General features: G+C 33.9%; 1 protein-coding gene across 1 annotated transcript in view; it reads left to right on the top strand.

Annotated features, from left to right (window-relative positions):
- The window catches only part of LOC129905677 (uncharacterized), a 107,607-nt gene extending 94,006 nt beyond the window's left edge, over positions 1-13,601 (top strand). Inside the window, exons 4-5 of the mRNA XM_055981219.1 lie at positions 12,906-13,111; positions 13,181-13,601. Coding sequence (XP_055837194.1) covers positions 12,906-13,111; positions 13,181-13,234 — 260 coding nt within the window. The 3' untranslated portion in view covers positions 13,235-13,601. The remainder of the gene's footprint in view (positions 1-12,905; positions 13,112-13,180) is intronic.
- The last annotated feature ends 10,581 nt before the right edge of the window (positions 13,602-24,182 follow it).

The following is a 24,182-nucleotide window of genomic DNA, read 5'->3' as shown; positions in this document are numbered from 1 at the left end:
TTAGGGGATTTTCAAATACCGTTTCGTATTCAGTGCGACTAGCTCTACAAAACCTGATAGGTCTCCGCCCGCGTATATTTTGAAACCTCATTTTTGTAACACCGTGTAATTAAATTTAATCTAACTGAATTATTTTCAAAATAAATTTGTGAACTTACGCTACCCAACACCTTCAGCGGGCTGTTGTTTATGCCGGTAAATTTGTAGTCAGCTGCATGCACTGGTTCTGACAAGAATGTTGGAACAAAACCTTGTTGTATAAAACTTATTGGGCTCCCGGAATCCAACAGTGTGAGCAAAGATGTGGAGTAGTTTGATGCTGAGTCTTGGTTTTGCTTAAAACAGTACCTAATGTGATGTTCAAACTTGTTATTATTAGAAACGCTAATAACCTGGTTGGAATCCACCTGTTCTTTGTCTTCTTCATGATCGGGCGAGGAAACGATTGGTGTTTGAAGTGTGCAAACTGATGGCTTTGTTTGACAGTCTACGGCATGATGTAGATGGCTTCCACATTGAAAGCATGGGCCCCTCGACTGTCGTAGTTTCGGACAACTGGTGCTGTAATGGCCAGTAGTATTGCAATTAAAACACCTGATGTTGTTCTTGTGCAAAACTGGTTTTTGCTCTGTTGACGTTGATGGTTTTTGCTCTGTTGATGTTGTTGGACTAGGTCTCGTTTGGTATGATGTATTGCTATACACTGGCATGGCAGCCTTAATTTTTTCATACTTTTTCATAACAAACTTAAGCTCTTCTAAGTCATTCGCTCCATAGAGAATCATCTTGTTGGTCATCAATAATGTATTGCAGCAAATCTGCCTCATCTACTTCGGCAAAAGATGCAATTTCTTGCATGCAAAAGTTTGAAAACATTCATCACGTTTTTTTCTACGGCTGCGAAGTTGGTTATGTATATCTGCACGTGTGATTTTCTTGGAGAATTCTTTTAAGAGCGCGCTCCTAAGTTCTTCCCAATTTTTTGTGGACATTGTTCTCAAAAAAAAGTCCTGTTGTGCCACTGTGAAGACGCTTTGCATAAATGAAACGCATTCGAGAGTCCCAATCCATAACTTCGGCACACTCTTCAAACTGATTAACCCCTTGTAACCCAACATCGTAAATTTTAAAATTAATTATGTCAATCGAAAGGGCTTTAGCTATAATAAAACACGTAATTTTTAAAAATTCAATAAATTCATTATTTGCTTAGTTATTTCGAAATTTACGCAGTAAAAAAAAAAGGTTAAATAATTAATTTTTGTATATAAATTCAAAAATTCAAACAAAAAGCTATCTAATATTTATTTTTAAGCGCATTCCTAAAATCCAAAAACAAAACCCCGTTAGTTTATGCAAAAAAAATATTTTTTCTGAATTTCGTAGTTTTTACATAAATTTGCTTGTTTTCCAAAAAAGCCGAACTTTCAACATTAACTGCCAACTAAAAACTATTGGTGCTATTTATTAGAAATATGGCGCATTATTTCGATAAAGCAATTCTTGAGGATTATGTAAGAAGCTTTAAAAGAATAAAAATATGTTTTTTACAGCTTTTGGGCGATCTTTTTCGGTTTGTTACAGAAATGTCTCATGGGGCTACAAGGGGTTAAGCCACTTTTTTATAGAATAGTTGTCGTCACCACTAAAAAAATGAATTGATTCCTCAATATCCTTGAAATGGATAAAAAGAACTTTGGTTTTTGTTTTGTTTTGTTTTCCATCTTTGAGGTCTTGAATCGACGCTGGGCTGTCGGCGTAGACCTTATCTTTCACGGGGCCCCAAAGGAAGCAGTCGCAAGGTGATAAATCACAAGATCTCGGTGGCCAATTGTGATCACCTCTTCGAGAGATAACAAATGGGCCTCATCAGTCAAGATGATTTTTCGATGAAATTCCGGATCATTTTCATAGTATCGTTCCATTTTTATTAATGGGGTAGTTTCTACTTGTCAAATGTCAAAAAATGACAGCTTCAAAAGTGACAGCTACCGAAATAGCGGGCTATTCAAAATAACAACTCTTATTGGAAAACTCTGTATTTTATTTAAAAAAGAACGACGATAATAGTAAACAATTTTTTGCATCAGAACTTTATTAGTGTACATTAAGCGATAAAATATCAAACACACCTTGGAATTTGAAGTTGGGGCCTTAAAGGGCCCAACCCATAGAATCCGTTGCGTCCGTTCCGTCGAAGTTTTCAACTGACAGCTCGATAAAATACACACGATCTTATGGGAAGCGACCCATAAGCGACGAATCGGACGGAGACGGACGAATTCGACGGAAGAAGTAGCCAAACTTTCTACTTTTTCATCCGTCCTATCCTTTGACATTGGTTGTCAACAATAGATCAGTTCGATTTTCTGCTTCTCAGTGCACACCGGGGAGTTTCAGAACTAGGAACTGTGTTCTTTTCTTCTCCGATTTTACCTACCTACAATTGTATGGCTTTGGTTCTCTAGAAAGGGAAAGAGAATGCAAATGAAAACACCGAGAGAGAACTGAGCTGAGATGACGTTGAACGTTACAGATGTATGGCGAAGAAAGGTCAATAATACACACAAGCTCATTTTCATGAAGTCTGAGTTCGTCATTCGGGGACACCCAGTCTTAATGCGAACAAAATATGTACTCACATAAGAATCCTTGTCCTGATTATAACTCAGGGCCAACGCATAAAGGAGCTTAAGACTGGGTTCCCTTTTTCAGCGATGTCAGATCTCATGTAAAAGCATTTGCTTGTATTTGTGAATGTGATTCGCTCTCTCGCCATCGATTTCTCTGGATTTTTCCTCTCAGGATGTTGATTTTCATTCATTGTCTGTTTGTGAGATCACCATCGCACTCACGCGTGCGGGGTGACATCTGACATGCAAATGGATGTACGTATACATTAGAGTGACCGCAAGAAATCGATTTTCGAAATTTGGTCAGGGGAACCCCATAAAATGTTCCGCCTTTGCAGATTTTTAGCCAAAATTTCAGCTTGATTGGATAAGTCTAAATGGTGCCGACACTCGCTCAAAGTATCAAAAATTTCTGTTTTTTCACTGTTTTTCGAAGAAAATTAGCTCTAGCTCCCAAACAGATGGGGTTATTTTCATTTTTTATATATTAAATTAAAGGTAGTGTTGTTACACATAATTCAGATGCTTAATTTGTTTATTTTTACTTAAAAAAAAGATATTGTCATCAATTTAAATTTTCAGTACTTACCTCAAAAAGAGCTGAGGTGCAAACTCGATTTAAAACGAAATTTTTTTTTCACTGTTAAAAAACGAAACATTTAACAGATTTCTAAAAAACAAAATATTTATCATCGTATTACATTTTTTATACATAATTAATGAAGTAAATACTAAAAAAAATTTAATCAAGAGAAATTAAAGTAGTTTTTAAGTAATTAAAGTAGTTTTGGAAGCATCAGGATACAATTTTCGGCACTCACTGACTACTTGAAGTTGTTAAAATCGGATATTGATTTGACTCTTTCTGCAATGTCATTTACGACTTTAAGTGATTGCACTTTTTTAAAGCCTTATTTAAAATACGGGTTTTCGGGCCAAAGATTTGGAGGTTCTTTGAGAAAACTTGTGTTTATTTTCAATCGGCTGAAAAAGTTCAATGTTTCTTTGTTCACAATATTTTTTAACCCTGCTGTGACAAATTGTTCAACTTCATGTGTCTATAGCTTTGGCTTTACTTTTCTGTTGGTTTCCGTTTCGCTGTTTTTCAAAATTATGTTGGCCATTTCTGATTTTTCGCCATCTGGTAAAGTTGGGTCAAAGAACGCCAGACCTACCAGCTCTGAACTCAAATACCATAAATGGTTTGAGAATTTAGCAAGAGCCTTCTCTGAAATGTCTTTGTCAATCTTGCGGTATTCAATGCAATTACGCAAAAGATCAAGATTTTGTTTAGGAGCCACATAAGCTCTTCGGGCATTAAACCAAGCATTGCAGTAAATTTTTACGATGAAAACGCAGATATCACCGAGAGAATTTCGTTCCCCGTTACTTATTTTAAACTGGCTTCGAAACATGAATATTTTAAAACTATAAATAGCTTTGGACATCCACCTAGCATGGTGAGTGGCTCCTGGTGTTCTGAATCCAACTACGCGTGCATCTAGAACTCCAACAAAAACCAAAACCAACTGAAGAAATTCCTTATAATCATTTCTAGGCTAACATTCTTGTAGTTTTTCCTTTAATTCACCTGATATCTGGGTTATAACTTCAGGGGTTAGGTGTTTATTTACATTTTTATCACTGATACCAGTGTGATATATTTTTGACCATTCATTTTGAAACCTTTTTAAAATATCTGGTTGATGTCCAGTTGAACCCAACTTACAATGAAAAATACCTCTTAGCAAAACTGCAAGAATATGGTGACGACAGGCCAGGTACAGCAACTCTTTATCCAACATTTGCTGCAAAATGTTGCAAGATGCTTTCACTTTTCCAGTGTTTGAAGCAGTGGTGTCAAAACACATTGCTTATACAGCATTCAAAACTCCCCATTGTTCCATCATTTCATACACAGCTGCTGCCTGCTCTTCATCCGTACTATTTTCTATAACTGGTACTCCTAGAAGTTTGTCTTGTCAATTTGTCAATTTTACTCTGTGATTCTATTGTTGATATAATTATTATATATTATTATATATTATACGACAAGCATTTCGATTAGATACCTTACATCAATCCATAACAAAGAAAGTTTCATTTTAAATCGAGTTTGCACCTCAGCTCTTTTTGAGGTAAGTACTGAAAATTTAAATTGATGACAATATTTTTTTTTTTTAGTAAAACTAAACAAATTTAGGATTATGTGTAACAACACTACCTTTAATTTAATATATAAAAAGTGAAAATAACCCCATCTCACAGTGGTGCCATTCTTCGTTTTTGGCGACAAAATTCATTTGCAAGGCCATTTCTGGACGAAAAGTCATGAAATTTGGTACACTGAGTGATTATAGTATGGAAAATACGAAAAGGCTGCCAACTTTTTTTTATTCAAAATGGCGGCTCCAAAATGGCGGAAAGAATGAGCGTTAAAATAGAATTTTCATTTTCAAAACAGTATATAAGCTAGAAATTGGGCTAAATTCATGTCAAAAAGGTGTTAGATTTAAGATTTAGGACTCATAGATTAATATTCATTACAAAAAAATCAAAAAATTTGAAAACAAAGTCCAAAAAATGCCAATTTTGTAAAACACACTTTAAGACCTCTAATTACGCTATTTCATGCATTTTTTTTTAATTTATTACAATTTTGAGATCTATTCTATTTATGTTTCATAAGAAAATTGAAAATATTGGGGTTATAAGGTTGCCAACTATGTTTTTAAGTAAATATGAGAAAACATGATATAATGAAAAGTTTCAATGTTCAATGAAACTGAGAATTTATTTTTTCCGTTAACCAAAATATACTTTTGTAATAGATTTTAGCGTTTTAAATTCAAATCCAGAGTCAAAAAAAATCTATGACGTCACGTTTTTGAGATATGAGCAGATCAAAATTAATTTATATCTTCCAAACGTGACGTCATAGATTTTTTTTGACTCCGGATTTGAATTTAAAACGCTAAAATCTATTACAAAAGTATATTTTGGTTTACGGAAAATAAAAAAAAAGTACATGTGGGAAATGAATGCCGAAATTGTTTTTTTGGGACTTATGTCTCAGTAGTGAGGGACATACCTAAGTCCTGAATTGGATTCTAGTAAAGTGGGACACAAATTCCGAAAAATCGGGACTCATGCCCTTGCGCGTTTTTTTACTAAAAAGTACTTTTACGAACAATCACGCTTATAAAAAACCTATAAAAACTGAACGGGTGGACCGATATGATTGAAATTTGGTACATAAATTAAATAAACCGATTTCTCATCGTGATTAAAAAATTGTGTGTCGTACTTTAAAATTACTCATATTTTCAAAAGTTGTATTGATTAATATATGTAACGTATTATTTTAGGCTTTCGGTCAGTGCTGATATGCTAGTTCCCATTTTTAGCTCGTCGGTGGGGTGGGTTGTTTGACCTTATTATACCTTACAAAAAAAATTTAATCATATCACCCTTAAGCATCCATAGGTGTTTGAAGATGCGCGAGAATCCTTCCTGCCCTCCCTACCATTGTCGTCGTACTCGCTTAGACGATCCCTTAACTAGGTATCTTCTCACTCCCAGAACATCATTCTCTCAAACTGCCCTCCCCATCTCTTTATAAAATTACTCTATTCACTCCTCATAGTGAGATTCTTAAAATCTTCATGAAATTAAATATAGTATATTCATGTTGGTTTTAAATTTAAAAAAATTTTATTACTTAAGTTTTTTATACATTTGTTTTATTTACTATTTTAAGTTTAAGTTTTTAATTCGATTAAAAATTCAAATGTAAATATATACTTATTAAAAAAATTTAAAGTTAAAGTTTTTTTTTTGTATAGATTTATAAGTTTAATCTTTAAGTAAGTTTAAGTATTAATTTGCCTTATTATGCCACGGAATCACTTCCTTAAAATAATTGTTCTTCGCAATCTTATAAATACGTCTTCGTTTTATTTTATAGTTTTGGGATATAAAAATCCTCTTTTATTCAATTTAAGTATTAATTAATTTATCATTGATCCCCACACAATGTATACCCTTTTAACTCCCGCAATTATTATAATAAGTAGATATATATATATAAGTAAATATGTATATATGAAATCAATTTTAAAGAGAAAACTCACCCTTTATTTCCTTCTTAAGTGGCCACTGCTGAAGTAGGTGTTGATTTTTTTGATTTTGAGGATTTCAACCCTCGTTCAATCACAAATTTCAAATTTTAATATTATATATATAACACTTTTAATTTCGTGAGTTACTTTACTTTAAGTACGGTTCGCGTACTGATAAAATTGTTCTAACACTTTTTTTGCTGAAGTAACGCGGTGAACAAAATTATGGCAAAATTAACAGAAACACTTTAAAAAAAAAAAATCTTATTTAAAAAAAATAAAAAAAACATATATAAAAAAATAAAAAAAAATAATCTTTGAATTGGTTCGGTTCGGGATTTGAACTTCGAACCCTCCAAGCTCGTTCTCCTATATCGGAGCGTAAGACCTCCGAGCTATATACCCTCTAAAGAATTGGTGAACTATTTTTAGTCGACAGGTATAGCTATGTTTCGGTCGGTTTAAAATTTAGTTGATTTCGATTTATGTATTTCCTTGTTATGTCACTGCCTAATTTTCCTGCTTGCCTGGTAATATTAGGGATATTCGGTGAGACTTTTCCGCGTTTTCCGGAAACAATTTTCCTAATGGAAATTTCCTGTCTAGCACCGGGTTAAAACAGATGACGGCTCTTATCTTCAAGAACCCCCTATAATTTAAAAAAAAATATTAATTAAACAAAAATCAAAAACTAAGGGTCAATTAGTTTACCTTAAAATTTGAGTCCACAACTTATATAAAAAAAGGATAGTTTAACTATCTTGTAATAATGATAGTCTTTTAATTATTATAGTCTTATGACTTTCTTTCCACGCACAAGAAATACTTGAAACAATTTTAACGTTTCGCAATGACGGTAAGTTGTCGTATGATTTTGTCCTACCGTAAGATAGCGTTCAAAATTTTTTATAATAAAAGAAAGCCTCTTTTACCGAAATCATTGGACCTTCTCTTTGGGCATTTGTCGCAACAGTTGTTGCCGCAACTTCACTTACAGCAACATGGTTGCACTATTTATTTGCTACATTGTTGCACTATCGAGTACAACAAGGTTGCAGTAGCGACTGCAACACTATCGACAGCAACATGAATATAAAATTCGATTTCTATCGAATCTTTTCCAACAAGTTTTAGATACAATAACTAAAATGGTTACATATATTCATTCTTATTGTTTCATCTTCTTGTTTTTTGTGATGTGAATTTCTCTTATACTTTAAGGCTTAATTAAAACTGTCTTCAGTGTTCAGTGCATACGAGTAATCCTTTCTTTTCCTTCCCCCCATCCTTCTTGCAGTCTGACTTGATAACGATTGTGGTTTCGCGAGTGGAACCTCTTCTCAAAATGCCGTAATCGTTATCAGTTTGATTTCCAGATAGATTATTGTGTGTGTTGATAAATAACCAGGGGCGGATCGATACAAATTATCACTAAGGCATAACACTAGTGATAATTTGTTTTGTTGAAGCCCAAATTGGAATTTATATAACATATCCAATATAGTTAATTGTCGGATAAGGTTTTTAAAAGTTTTGGTATATTTAAATGGTAGGTACATTCAGGGTCGATTATGCCAACATTCGTGGGCTTAGATCGAACTTCTGCGATGTGTACATTTATACTGTACAAAACAGGCCAGCTGTTTTGGCATTAGGTGAGACTCAAATAAGTGAAAATTCAGATTGTTCTGAATTTAATCTAAATGGTTATTGCTTGGTGCCATTATTCTTTTCTCACCACGGTCTCGCCATTTATATTAGAAATGATGTAGCTTATCAACTTCAACCACAATACGGCCTGTGTGTAAACACAAATTTTAATTTCATGTGGTTAAAATTCACGGTTAATAAGCGCATCATTCATACATGTTTCATTTATCGAAGCCCCAACCTGGACAGTAATTCAACTTCTAACGAATTTGATGCCCTGTCCGACTCCATCCAAAGGATTGTTTCCCTGTATCCTCGCACTGAAATCGTCATTACGGGCGATTTCAATGTACACAATTCTTCGTGGCTTCGCTATTCTGGCCAGACAACACCCGAAGGAAGGTATGTTGAGATCTTCGCTGAGTTAAACCATCTAACTCAGCTTGTCGACGAGCCAACTCGAATTTCGGACGTTGTGGGCCAAGCTGAAAACACTCTAGACCTGTTTCTTACCTCGGACCCAGATAAATACACTGTTAGTGTATAATCGCCTCTAGGCAAGTCAGATCATTGTGTCATATCTGCAAATTTCTCATGTCTCAAAAATCCAGTTAAAGAAAAATCACCAATGAGAACTGTTTGGCAATACGAAAAAGCCAACTGGGAGGGACTCAACGGTTTCTCTAAAAACTTTAACTGGTCGCTATGCTTCCTCGATAGTGACGTTGATTCCAGTACAGATATGATCACAAATTTAATTCTCTCCGGAATGAGAAATTTTATCCCGAATAGGGTTAAAACAATCAAACCGAAAGAGAATTCGTGGTTTGATTCGAGCTGTAAAGAGGTTATCAGGAATAAAGAGGTAAGCTTCCGTTGTTATAAAGCCAATCCCACTGAGGAAAACCGGAAAAAGTTCAAAAAGGCTAGAAAGGTCAGCAACGCCCATATCCGACGAACCAAATTCCTGCATGATCAAAAATTAAGACAAAAAATACTCCAATGTCCCAAAGGGAGTAAAAATTTTTGGTCATTTGCTAAAAACATTAAAAACTCTTCGTCATCTGCGGTTCCAACGCTTGTCTTCAATGACACTCCCTTTGTAAGCTCTGTTGAGAAAGCTAATCTCCTTGCAAAGCAGTTCGCTGCCAACTCTACACTGCCAGATAGTGTCATGACTCCTCCAGTACTTGAGTGTGTAAACGGTTCCATGGGACGAATCTTCTTTCGCACTCGTACAGTGGCAAGAGTCCTGAAAGACCTTGACATACACAAATCCGCTGGCCCGGATAGTATCCCTCCCATCGTTCTGAAGAGGTATTCTTCCACGCTGGCAAAACCACTGCGTAAGCTTTTTCATCTGTCCTACTCTACTGGACTCGTTCCGAGTGGATGGAAAACCGCATTTGTCCAGCCTGTCCCTAAAAAAGGCGAATCCTCCTCACCCTCCAACTATCGACCAATTGCACTCACGTCCCTTCTTTCCAAGGTCATGGAAACGCTGATTAATTTCCAGCTTAAGAAATATCTTGAAGAACGGAAGCTTCTTAATGACCGGCAGTACGGCTTTCGTTGCAATAGGTCTACTGGTGATCTGATGGTATATCTCACTGAACAGTGGAACAAATCTTTGCATCGTTTTGGAGAAAGCAAGATTATTGCGCTTGATATTTCAAAGGCATTTGATAGAGTTTGGCATCAAGCTCTCTTATCGAAAATGCATGCATTCGGTATCGATGATTCTCTTCTTCATTGGATTAGAAATAACGTTTCGGGCCGTTCAATACAAGTCGTATTGGATGGTTTCAAGTCTGAAACCTACAAAATAAACGCTGGTGTGCCCCAGGGCTCCGTTTTGTCTCCGACTCTCTTTCTCATTTTCATTAATGATTTGCTCTCTGAAACTTCTAATCCATTAAATTGTTTCGCAGATGATAGTACCCTCAGCTTTTCATATTCGTTTGAAGATTCACACCCATGTCCTTCGGATGTGGATTTTCAACGACAAAATATGATAAGCTCATTAAATTCTGACCTTGACAGCATTGTTCAATGGGGAATAAGAAATCGTGTAGAATTTAATGCATCAAAAACACAATGCTGCTTACTATCATTAAAACGGAACCTTCCACCCATGCCACTGTCAATGAATGGTTCTTGCATCGAGGAAACTGAGAAACTTTTCATTCTCGGTATGAGTGTAACAAACCACCTTCTGTGGAACGAACACATATTCGATGTCGCCAAAAACGCTGCGAAATGTTTAGGTTTTCTCCGAAGATGCAAGAAATTCTTCTCATCTTCTGATCTAGCTGTAATCTATAAAGCTTACATTCGACCAAAACTTGAATACAATTGTCACATCTGGGCAGGTGCTCCGATAACGTATTTGAGTTTCTTGGACAGAATACAAAAACGTGCTTTCAAAATGATAGATGATAGATCGATAATTGAGACAATTGCGTCCCTAGACCACCGACGTAATGTGTCATGTCTCTCCTTGTTTTATCGCTATTTTTATAAACAATGTTCAGATGAAATAGCTAGTTGCATTCCTCCCCTGAAAAAATTTAACCGTAATACTCGCGCTTCTAGGAATGCTCATCAGTTTACCCTTGAGCCCAACTTCGGACGTACCGTCAAATACAGAGATTCTTTCTTTAGCCGCACCACACGAATGTGGAATATATTACCCGCCTCTGTTTTTCCCTGCCATTTTAATGTCCAGAGCTTTAAAACTAATGTGCATCGGTTTCTCCTTTTAAATCCCTCCCTTTTTTCCTGAAGCTCGCACTGTGTTTAACATATTAAGGGTATTTAACTCCCTTTAGTGCGCGTTAATTATAAAAAAATAAAAAAAAAAAAAAAAGAATACAAAGAATACATGGGGCTTTGAGAAAGCAAATAATTAAAAAGTTTCATAAGCATTATAGCATTTTAAATTTATACTTACTACAAAAAATTAAGGGAACAAAAAAAAATTGTGATTATTTTAGTGATTTTTGATAGGTAGTATAAAAATCGTCGTATCATGACAAAACAAAAAGCATGTGAAAGCAACATTCCTCTAGTGTTAGTATTTTAAAACTAAATATTTCATTTCTAATGGTAAAATAGCTAAATCTTTGGAATTATTCAAATACCAAAATTTTCCAAATTATTTTTGTTACTTAAAAAAAGTGGGAAATTTTTTTGGGAAAAATGTTGATTATTTTTAGAAAAGCTATTTATTTGGCTTTAAAAGTCTTTTTGTTTCACACTTTTACGATTTTTTTTAGACTGCAATATCAGTGATAAAACCAATTTTTTGACTTTGACTATCAACAACGAATCACTTTACAGAGAATTTAAGGATACATTGGAAAATTTCATTCAAATCTCTACAAATAAATTAAGTTTATTTTGTTAAAAAAATGTTTTCTTACATTGGAGATCATTTTAGAAAAGCTATGAAAATAGGCCTTTTTACGGTTTGTTTTTAGAAAATGTGCCGCTATTTTATAACTATGGGTGATTATAAGCGAAATCAAATTCTTTTGAGTTATTTATACATTTTATTAATAAATACCGTTTAAATTTTAGATAAACCAAAGAAAATAAAAATTTTTCAAAAAAAAAGTTAAATTTTGAAAAAAAAATTCATATCGTTTTTGGATATTTTTCCTTTTTTTGAAAATTTTTTATTTTTTTTAGTTTTTGGCTTATCAGTGATGACTACATAGACCTCTTATAATGTTAAAAACTTTATTTTATCAAAAAAAAACCCGTTAAATTAGAAACGGTAATACCAGAAGCCAATTTCAAGTGCTGTTTGAGTGACACGCATTGCTACACTCAAGAAGCTCTTACGGGAGAATGGATCAAAATGGGTCATTTGTTTTAACACCATAAATAGTATACATGCGAGGTTTGTCAAGCTTTAAGTTATTATTAAATGAACGTGGAGCATCATGGGGCTTTTTGTTTATAGGCCGACAAAGAGTAAAAACTACTCGATCAAGAGGTTTATTTAAATAATATTTAGATTTTTCTGATTCAAAAGCAAATTCGACAAACGGTTAATGTACACTTAAGCACAAATATACCATTAACACACTACATAACTTTTTTATTTAAAAAAATCTCTATTCTTAAAAAAAAACACGTCAAAAGTTGCAAAAAAAAATCGAATTTTCGATGATTTTAAAGAATCTTCTTTGAGATAAGTATACTCGGGACCCAGGCTATGCAAAAAATTAAAATTGATTGCATTCTGTATTTAAATATATTTTTAATCGAAAAACCAAATCAAAAAATTTAGAAAATTGTTTCACTTTCTTGGGTTTTTTCCATCTGGGAACCACTGTGCGCCGTAATAAAGGTGTATACCAAAATTCAGCCCACTAAGATTTGGGTTAAAAATTACTAAAATGACTGGACTAATATAATACATTTCGTTGATTTTCTATAATGTAAACAAAAATACTATTATGAGTACTCAATAATAAAAATCTTATTTCAGATGAGTTTGTGAAACTAGGCGCAGTGCAGAAGCTGGCAACATTTGTGGACCCAGTAATTGGTTTTGATATAAAGACTGAAACTGTTCTGTCTGCTATTTGTCTATTGGCACAATCAGAAGAGGGCAAACTTCATTTAAGAAAAACAGACATTTTAGATACCTTGCAATCTATCAAAGAAAAGAACGAAGGAAAGGAAGAATGCGAGGTTTGTCAAGAAATTAGAAGAAATTAGAAATTACTAAACATTTTAAATACAAAAATTAAATTTTCCCAGGAGATATTGAGGGACACTACTGCCCTATTGGATTGTTTACAGAAGGAGATATGAAAAGAGCAAACATATTTGAATATAAGCGCAATTGTAATAATGTTAATGGGATCGAAAATACAGTATCAATATGAAACTTTAAGGAGTTAAGCGATTTCTACTCGCCGTCTTCCCGATTTTTGCATTAAAAAAACCAAGAGGATAATATTATTTTATAATTTTCATTTGTCACTTTGACTTTTAATTAATATAACTGATGTTGAAAAGAAATCAAAAACTAAAACAAACATTTAAGAGAAGGAATTGATCATTATCCATTCAAGAAATTCATTTATTTAGTTCATTAAAGATTCCGAACTAAAGAACAATTTGTCAACTTATCGAACCGAAAACTAAATAAAATCCAAAAATGTAAATTACTGAAAAACTAATTTTTTATTGGGAGATTATTTAACTTTAAAGTCCTAAGAATTTAAATCGCTGCTCTGTCGCAAACAACTAATTTATGTCGTTTTCTTTCACTCTATTAAGGAGTACTCTAAATTTGTACTCCTTTTTCTAGAGTGATAAAACATGAGAGTAATTTTTTTGTTTGTAATTGTGTGTGTGACAAGGCAAAAATGGATAATTTCTAGAGATGCCGCGAATATTGATTTGGCCGAATACCAAAAATTTTATACTTTGTCTCAAGAATAGATGTGGCTTAAAAAACTCCCAACAACATCGTATTGTAACGATGAATAACTGAACTACTTTTAAGATATGTAAATGTCTGAACACACTACCTACTACTGCAAAGGTAGACTTCCAAAATCGAATTATATATAAGGACTGTTCGCCAAGATCGAACGGCGGACACATACAAGTGGTGGTCAACACATACTACAAAATTTCATATTTTGACAACATTTTCTAAAGTCTACCTTTCTTCTCCTGGGACAAGTGTTTACAGCGAAAGACTATTTTTCGAAGCAGCAATAGTCTACGAAGATAAACGTTATCGTTTACTACCAACAAATGCGGAACAAATAGTTTTCATTCACCACAACTTGCCTTTAGTAGATTATGAGTACTAAAATTGCAATTTTTTAATAAAACACACATTTTGGTATAATAATTTCTCCGAATAGGCCGAATACCGAATAGTGGCCGAATGTTCTCGGCATCTCTAATAATTTCCTTGAAAAAATGAAATAGTAATGATGATACGGAAACAAATTTTACGGGCGACTATGATATGAGCAACTATGATACGAGTGTAACGATTTTACGAATTTAAATGTTAGGAATACAAATGCTACGAGTTTTGTGGAGGCTTTTTTTTGGTATTGTATTTGATCTGGCAACAATAAGAGGAACGTTGTGAAATAATGACAATAATGGAATGGAAGAGATGTTATCTGATTGGTCAAACATTAATATATAAGCCAAACAGAAGATGGGATTGATTGAAATTTTTCTATAAGGTCTCAAAGAATTATGAAAATGATAGTAGTATTATTTTCAGAGAAGCAAAAGAATTGAAACTGGAAGGTTGATTGCCGTTGCACGTACATATGCTTGAAAATAAAAAATCTGGAACATTACCAACGTTAAGGCCAAAACAGTGTAGGTGGGTTTGAGCATCTTGCAGACCTTGTAGACCAAGTTTTGGTATTGTGAGGAATTTTTTTTTCGAGATTTTAATGAAAGGGAGGTCTTAACTAAAGGCTGTCGTTGTACTGTCCGTGCACCTATGCAGTTAAGGGTCCACTTGAAGCAATCCAAACGGTTAAAAATGATTTTTGAACTTTGACGATTTTTATGTGACTTAACATTTTTTATCTAGGTACCTACTCGTACTCGAAGGTATTCTTAATATGTATTAGTTATGCGAACAAAAAAAAACACCTTATTGTTTCACGCAAACAATTAAGTCAAATTAAGGAAAAAAAAATTAAACATTAATTATAAACGACTTACACGTGAATGCATTTCGAACGCTTCGGTGGCGGTCATCATCAGCACTAACGCAATTGACAAAAAGAATTATTGGTTTTGGTAAATCCAGAGCGAAGAAGAAACAACTTACAAAAAATCTAACTCTTTCTTCTTCGCTCTGCATTTACCAAAACCAATAATTCTTTTTGTCAATTGAGTTAGTGCTGATGATGAGCGCCACCGAAGCGTTCGAAATGCATTCACGTGTAAGTTATTCGTTTTTGAGAAAATTGATATATCTCGAAAACTCTATATTGGAGTGGTGTGGCGTGTGGGTTATTTGGAAGTGTGTTGTACAGACGCCTTAGTAATTGGGTTGAAGAACAGCAGATACTTAGTGAATGCCAAGCTGGATTTCGTCAAGGTTACTCCACCGTTGATCAAATTTATACACTAAGCACTATTGTAGACATTTATCGTGAGGAAGGAAAAAACATTTGATTTCAAATCCGCATTTGACACCGTAGATCGAGATTTAATGTTCTATAAACTTTCTGCTCTGGGTAGTGTGCTCAAGATGCATCCTTGTCTCAAACCAGTTGGTGTTACGAAACTTTCAGACATATTGACTCCATCCCATACATGCGCTGAACAGTTTTTGTATATTTTCCTTGGTGTCTGAAAGTTTCGTAACACCAACTAGTTTGAGACAAGAATGCATCTTGAACACACTTCTTTTCGCTCTTTTCATTAATGATATTGTTTCTTATCTTAAGGCTGAGTGGACCACGTAAAAATCGGGTTATCGTTTACAAATCGGTGAATAACTTTTTAAAGATAATTGAATGAAATAAATTTTATTATTTAGATAATAAACAAGGCTAAATATCTTCATCCCCACAATTTCCAAATTTGTGCACTTGTAATTAAGAGAGAACAAAACATGATAAAATTTTCGTTCTTTTAGAACGACCTGAAAGACATTGGTTTGTTTCTTAGTTAGATTAAAATTTTTATTTTTTTTATTTCTATTTTGGATTGAGGTTGAATCAAACTACGGAGTAAAACTATTCTGAAAAACTAAAAATGTATTTTTCATAGAAAAAAATTAATCGAAACTGAAGCTATTTTTCCTTATGTTACAATGTTTGAACATGTATAAGTTCTGCAATTATTGATAAAATTCATCGAAATAAAAAGAAATAAGTACCTCAACTCAAATACTAACACATTAATTAGTTTAAGAAATTTATATTAAGTTTTAAGGTCTTAAACAACAAAAAAATACTAAAAAGTCATTTTTTCTTAACTTTTTAAAAAAAAAAAGTGGTTTAATTTCTTTGTTTTTCAACTTTGTTTTTCAAAGTATGATTTTGATTTTATGTAAAAAAAAATAACAACAAATGCCCACTTTGCAAATACCTAGTGTTAAATACAACAAAAAAAATCATATACCCACCAAGTGCAAAAACAATAGAAACAACCACTGCAATAGCATCACACAACAACAGCTTATCAAAAAAAAAACAAAAACTCTCGCGTCTCCCAAATTGTCTTCAGTGTTCAGTGCATACGAGTAATCCTTTCTTTTCCTTCCCCCCATCCTTCTTGCAGTCTGACTTGATGACGATTGTGGTTTCGCGAGTGGAACCTCTTCTCAAAATGCCGTAATCGTTATCAGTTTGATTCCAGATAGATTATTGTGTGTGTTGATAAATAACCAGGGGCGGATCGATACAAATTGTCACTAAGGCATAACACTAGTGATAATTTGTTTTGTTGAAGCTCAAATTGGAATTTATATAACATATACAATATAGGTAATTGTCGGATAAGGTTTTTAAAAGTTTTAGTATATTTAAATGGTAGGTACATTCAGGGTCGATTATGCCAACATTCGTGGGCTTAGATCGAATTTTTGTGATGTGTACATTTATACTGTACAAAACAGGCCAGCTGTTTTGGCACTAGGTGAGACCCAAATAAGTGAAAATTCAGATTGTTCTGAATTTAATCTAAATGGGTATTGCTTGGTGCCATTATTCTTTTCCCACCACGGTCTCGCCATATACATTAGAAATGATGTAGCTTATCAACTCCAACCACAGTATGGCCCGTGTGTAAACACCAATTTTAATTTCATGTGGTTAAAATTCACGGTTAATAAGCGCATCATTCATACATGTTTCATTTATCGAAGCCCAAACCTGGACAGTAATTCAACTTCTAACGAATTTGATGCTCTGTCCGACTCCATCCAAAGGATTGTTTCCCTTTATCCTCACACTGAAATCGTTATTACGGGCGATTTCAATGTACACAATTCTTCTTGGCTTCGCTTTTCGCGCCAGACAACACCCGAAGGAAGGTATGTTGAGATTTTTGCTGAGTTAAACCACTTAACTCAGCTAGTCAACGAGCCGACTCGAATTTCGGACGTCGCTGGTCGGGCTGAAAATACTCTAGACTTGTTTCTTACCTCTGACCCTGATAAATACACTGTAAATGTATTATCGCCTCTAGGCACATCAGATCATTGTGTAATATCTGCAAATTTCTCTTGTCAAAAAAATCCAGTTAAAGAAAAAACTCCTAAGAGAACTGTTTGGCAATATGAGAAAGCCAACTGGGAGGGTCTCAACGCTTTTTTCAAAAACTTTAACTGGTCGCTATGTTTCCTCGATAGTGACGTTGATGCCAGTACAGATATGATCACAAATTTAATTCTCTCCGGAATGAGAAATTTTATCCCGAATAGGGCTAAAACAATCAAACCGAAAGAGAATTCGTGGTTTGATTCGAGCTGTAAAGAGGTTATCAGGGAAAAAGAGGTAATGTTCCGTTATTATAAAGCCAACCCCAGTGAGGAAAATCGGATAAGATTTAAGCAAGCTAGAAAGACCAGCAACGCCCATATTCGACGAATCAAATTTTTGCATGAGCAAAAATTAAGACAAAAAATACTACAGTGTCCCACAGGTAGTAAAAATTTTTGGTCATTTGTGAAAAATATTCGAAACTCTACAACATCTTCGGTTCCAACGCTCGTTTACAATGACACTCCTTTTGTTAGTTCTCTTGAGAAAGCTAACCTTCTCGTCAGGCAGTTCGCTGCCAATTCAACGTTAACAGAAAGTGTCATGACTCCCCCTTCACTTGAGCGAGTAAATAGTTTTATGGGACCTATCTTTTTTCGTACTCGTGCAGTGGCAAGAGTTCTTAAAGACCTTGACATACACAAATCCGCTGGCCCGGATAGTATCCCTCCCATAGTTCTGAAGAGGTGTTCTTCTACGCTGGCAAAACCACTGCGTAAGCTTTTCCATCTGTCCTACTCTACAGGTCTCTTTCCGAGTGGATGGAGAACAGCATTTGTCCAGCCTGTCCCTAAAAAAGGCGAATCTTCTTCACCCTCTAACTATCGTCCGATTGCACTTACGTCCCTTCTTTCCAAGGTCATGGAAACGCTGATTAATTTCCAGCTTAAGAAATATCTTGAAGAACGGAAGCTTCTTAATGACCGGCAGTATGGCTTTCGTAGCAATAGATCCACTGGTGATTTGATGGTTTATCTCACCGATCAGTGGAACAAATCTTTACATCGTTTTGGAGAAAGTAAGATTGTTGCGCTTGATATTTCAAAGGCATTTGATAGAGTTTGGCATCAAGCTCTCTTATCGAAAATGCTTGCATTCGGTATTGATGAATCTCTTCTTCGTTGGATTAGAAATTACCTTTCGAACCGTTCAATTCAAGTCGTTTTGGATGGATTCAAGTCTGAAACCCACAATATAAACGCTGGTGTGCCCCAGGGCTCCGTTTTGTCTCCGACTCTCTTTCTCATTTTCATTAATGATTTGCTCTCTGAAACTTCTAATCCATTAAATTGTTTCGCAGATGATAGTACCCTCAGCTTTTCATATTCGTTTGAAGATTCACACCCATGTCCTTCGGATGTGGAACTCCAACGGCAAAATATGATAAGCTCATTAAATTCTGATCTCGAATGCATTGTCCAATGGGGAATAAGAAACCGCGTAGAATTTAATGCTTCTAAAACACAATGCTGCTTACTATCATTAAAACGAAACCTTCCCCCTTTGCCACTATCCATGAGTGGTACTTGCATCGAGGAAACTGATCAGCTTTCGATTCTAGGTATGTCCATTACAAACCACCTTTTGTGGAATGAGCACATATTCGATGTAGCCAAAAACTCTGCGAAATGCTTAGGTTTCCTCCGAAGATGTAAGAAATATTTCACCCCTTCTGATCTGGCTATAATTTATAAAGCATATATTCGTCCAAAACTCGAGTATAACTCCCATATCTGGGCAGGTGCTCCTAAGACCCACTTGAGTTATTTGGATAGAATTCAAAATAGAGCTTTTAAAATGATAGGTGATAGGTCCATTACTGGTACAATCCCACCTCTTGAGCACCGCCGGAATGTATCATGCCTGTCCTTATTTTATAGGTACTTTTTTAAAAAATGTTCTAATGAAATAGCTAGCTGCATTCCTCCCCTTAAACAATTCAACCGTGATACTCGTACTTCAAGGAATGCCCATCAGTTTACACTTGAGCCCAATTTCGGACGTACCGTCAAATACAGAGATTCTTTCTTTAGTCGCACTACGAGAATGTGGAATGCATTACCCGGCTCAGTTTTTCCCTCCCATTTTAATGTCCAGAACTTTAAAACTAATGTGCATCGGTTTCTCCTTATAAACCCCTCCCTCTTTTCCTAACGCTCGCACTGTGTTGATACATATTAAGGGTACCCAAAACCCCTTTAGTGCGCGCAGATTATAAAAAAAAAAAAAAAAAAACAAATTCCGCTGGCGCTAGTTGTATCTCTCTCTTTATTATCTTCTATTTTGTTTCTACATGATCTCTCGCACTCGCTCTGTCGAGTGGTTGTTTGGTGGTATAAAGAATAAGATGAACTTAGGTATCTGCATTCTACATATTGTTTGTACATAGGTTTTTCCATAAAAAAGGATTGGCGCCAGACTAAGTGCATGCAAAGTGTTGTTGTATTTTTTTCGCGAAAATGAGAGGATACAGGAAATGGATCTCTCGCACGTTTGCAATGTATGGTATCTGGTGTTGCGTGGTAGGTATATGGAATAGGATAAACGAGTTTTTTTTTGTATTCTTGTTTTAAACTGGTTTATTTATCTCTTTCATAAATTTATGATGTTGCATGTTAGGTATTCTTCTGAGCAACTGTATGGATATATTTTTTTCTATGAAAACAAAATTTGGAAAGACAGGCAGTCTGTAATGTTATGTCGTTTTCTATTGACGAATCTCAGAATGAGATTTGTGAATTTGACAGCTAAAAGGGGGGGTGAAGAGGGGAAATAGTGGACAAATCTCAGATTTCATGATCTATTTGCGTCTTGAGATTCAAAAAAATGACAAAAAAATGAATCTGAGATTCAAGAATCTGATTCTGGATTTTTATCAAGATTCACGCATACAAACACACGCACTTTCACACACACTCCTCTGTTTGACATTTGTCTGAACATTTGTTGTTGTTTTATTTTTTTTATACGCACAGATTTCGCACACAATTACAAAACTAGATTTCATATTCTATTTGCAGTGGAAAATCTGAGAATTTTACACAAAAATCTCAAAAGTCAATAGAAAACGACATTATTCGCATTATAATACAAAAATCTAAATTTTCGAATTTGACTTTATAGATGAAATTGTCTTTTTCTGTGAAATCGCGCACAACTATTCTGCTTCTCAATTACCTCATTTGTATAATTTTTCAAAACAAACTTATGAGAAATATGACCAGTCAAAAACTTCGCTTAGTAGGCGAAGATGGCATCTGTGAATTCAAATGCCCATCATCAGTCAAAAACTTGACTATAAGCGATGCAGTTGAAAAGAAAAATCTAAAATATCTTCAGAAAAGCGGAGATACTTTTGTACTAAAAAAAACGACGATTATTTTTATCAAGTGCAAGGACAACTGCACATTACAAAACGATCCCATTGTTTTTTTGGTGTATGGACATCATGCGATTTTGTTTATATAAAAATACAAAAAGACGACTCATTTTGGGAGGACAAAATAAAAAACAAACTACTAAATTTTTATAATAATCATTTTTTATTGGAATTATGTGATCCACGGATTTCAAGAAGTATGAGGGTATGGAATACGTAATATAACAGCAAACGATCTACTTTCTATTAGAATATTATTACTTTTCAAAACTATGTGTATTTTTCTAAATCTGTAACACTATTTTCTTTTTTCGTTCCATACCTTTAAATTAATTTTTAATATTCAGTAATATTATATCTAAAGCAGTCTAACATTTAAATTGTTTTTTGTTTTTTTAGTTATAAGGAATTTGTTATGTTTATCACCTTTCTAAATAAACTATTGAGTATCTTGTACCTACTTTTAACCCCTTGTAACCCAACATCGGAAATTTTATAAATTGAGTTTTTATAAAACATGGAACTGTTACATAATTTGCGGCAAAATGGCGTATGAAATAAAATTTTTTTTGATTAAATAATTATTTCTTATTATTAGGCAATGTTTTAGTGAAAGAATTGTAAAAAACAAAAATCAATTATGACCGGAGGAAGCAAAATACTGTTGCAAAGTCGAGATTTTTCGATAATTCACAAAAACTGCATTAAATTGAAAACCGTAAGGATTTGGGATGAACAAGTTACCAAATTCTGAGAGCCCTAAAGTTGGCCTATCTGCATATTTCGTTTGATCCATTACTTTTGGGACACCCTGTATAAGTCGATCAGATTCCTGCGCCTACGAATACTTGCAAAAGTTATATAGAATACCAAGTGATGTATGTACATAGATGCGCAGAAAGATAGAAAAATTCAACACTGAATATCATACCATTTTTTTCTTCATAAATATACCTACCATGACTCTTGCACATAGAGTAAAACCAACGGAAAACGAAAACACAAGTGAATTCGGTTGCGCAAAGCAAAACCGCAATATACACTTGCAAGGCTTGCAACCCTTTTTTTTGCTATTTCCTTGATGCTGATTTGTTTTTTCTACCTAAATAGACTTTAATTTTATGACTTTGGTTCTCTAGAAAGGGAAAGAGAATGCAAATAAAGATACCGAGAGAGAACTGAGTTTAGATGACGTTGAACGTGAGAGATGTATGGCGAAGAAAGGTCACTAATACACACAAACTCATTTACATGAAGTCTGAGTTCGTCATTCGGGGACACCCACTCTTAATGGAGGGATTGATGTAAGTCGTACTAAAATCAGTGTTTTGATGTACGCTGATGATATAGTGCTGTGCATAAAACTCCAGATGATGATTATTAAGCTTTAGTACATAAAAAATACGTTTTTAAAAAAAATAAATTGTTACACTCATGAAACTTGGCAAAAAGTTTGCTTTTGGGATAAGAACCAAGTACAAAAAAAGTCTATAAAAAAAAGTTGGGTGGAAGGGTGCTATTTTATAACTATGGGTGATTATAAGCAAAATCAAATTCTTTTGAGTTATTTACACATTTTATTAATAAATACCGTTTAAATTTTAGATAAACCAAAGAAAATTAAAATTTTTCAAAAACAAGTTAAATTTTGAAAAAAAAAATTCTTATCGTTTTTGGATATTTTTCCTTTTTTTTTGAATTTTTTTTTTTTTTTTTATTTTTTAGCTTATCAGTGATGACTACATAGACCTCTTATAATGTTAAAAACTTTATTTTATAAAAAAAACCCGTTAAATTAGAAACCGTAATACCAGAAGCCAATTTCAAGTGCTGTTTGAGTGACACGCATTGCTACACTCAAGAAGGAGAATGGATCAAAATGGGTCATTTGTTTTAACACCACAAATAGTATACATGCGAGGTTTGTCAAGCTTTAAGTTATTATTAAATGAACGTGGAGCATCATGGGGCTTTTTTTTATAGGCCGACAAAGAGTAAAAACTACTCGATCAAGAGGTTTATTTAAATAATATTTAGATTTTTCTGATTCAAAAGCAAATTCGACAAACGGTTAATGTACACTTAAGCACAAATATACCATTAACACACTACATAACTTTTTTATTTAAAAAAAATCTCTATTTATTCTTAAAAAAAAACACGTCAAAAGTGTAACCAGATTGGCTTTTTATTTGCGAATATTTATTTGCAAAAAAAAATAAGAAAGAAAAAAACTTAGAAAAAGCATCACGACCGACGACAACGACTTCTTCAACTTTATGTTTTTTTGTTTACCCACACCGCACATTAAACAACAAATTATGTTATCTCATTTACACCTATAGAGGTTAAGGAAATAAAGGGTATAGGTCTTTCCTTTTTGATAGGAGGAGAATGTTTTGTTTCTCATGTAATTTGAGTAAATGTCAACCTTTTGCTATAAAATGAGTATCATTCAGCGCTATAAAAATGTTAAATGTTTTGGGGAAGCGCACCCTTGTTGCTGAAACATGTTTATAACATTTATGTTTCATGAAATAAATGTATCCAGGTTTCGATCTTGAATTTAATCAAGACAAGTGCATGAAAATACAATTGCACTTTCACCCACATTTAAGTTGTATAAAAATGCGTATAACGTTCAATTATATGCGTATAATTGAATAAACAAAGGCTGGAAGATTTAGATAAGTAAGTATTAGTGTAATTTTTAGATTTTAGGTTTCTAAAGCAAAGCCGACGGTAGGTACTTTCTTTTCAAAAAGAACAACCCGAGCGGCAAGAAGCCATAGAGTCTATACATAGAGGAAAGAATAATTATATTATAGAAGAACGAATTACTTAATACCAATTTGGATTTAAGTTAATCTATAATTTTATATGTGAGTAATAATAATTTCAAATATCTGTGCATTTTAAATTCTGATTGTAAATTTAATTTACCAGCGAAATCAAGAAATATCTATTTCTAAAGACCAGTTGAGAACAAATTCCTGAATTTGGGCAAACCAAATATATATGTACGTATATGGTACATATATATATAAGATACATATTTGTGAAACTAACGATATCTCATATTACAGAAAAGAATTCCTAAACCGTGAAAAGA

Source organism: Episyrphus balteatus, chromosome 1 (genome assembly GCF_945859705.1).
Source record: "Episyrphus balteatus chromosome 1, idEpiBalt1.1, whole genome shotgun sequence".
Taxonomy (NCBI): domain Eukaryota; kingdom Metazoa; phylum Arthropoda; class Insecta; order Diptera; family Syrphidae; genus Episyrphus; species Episyrphus balteatus.
This window is presented reverse-complemented; position numbering and strand designations above follow the sequence as displayed.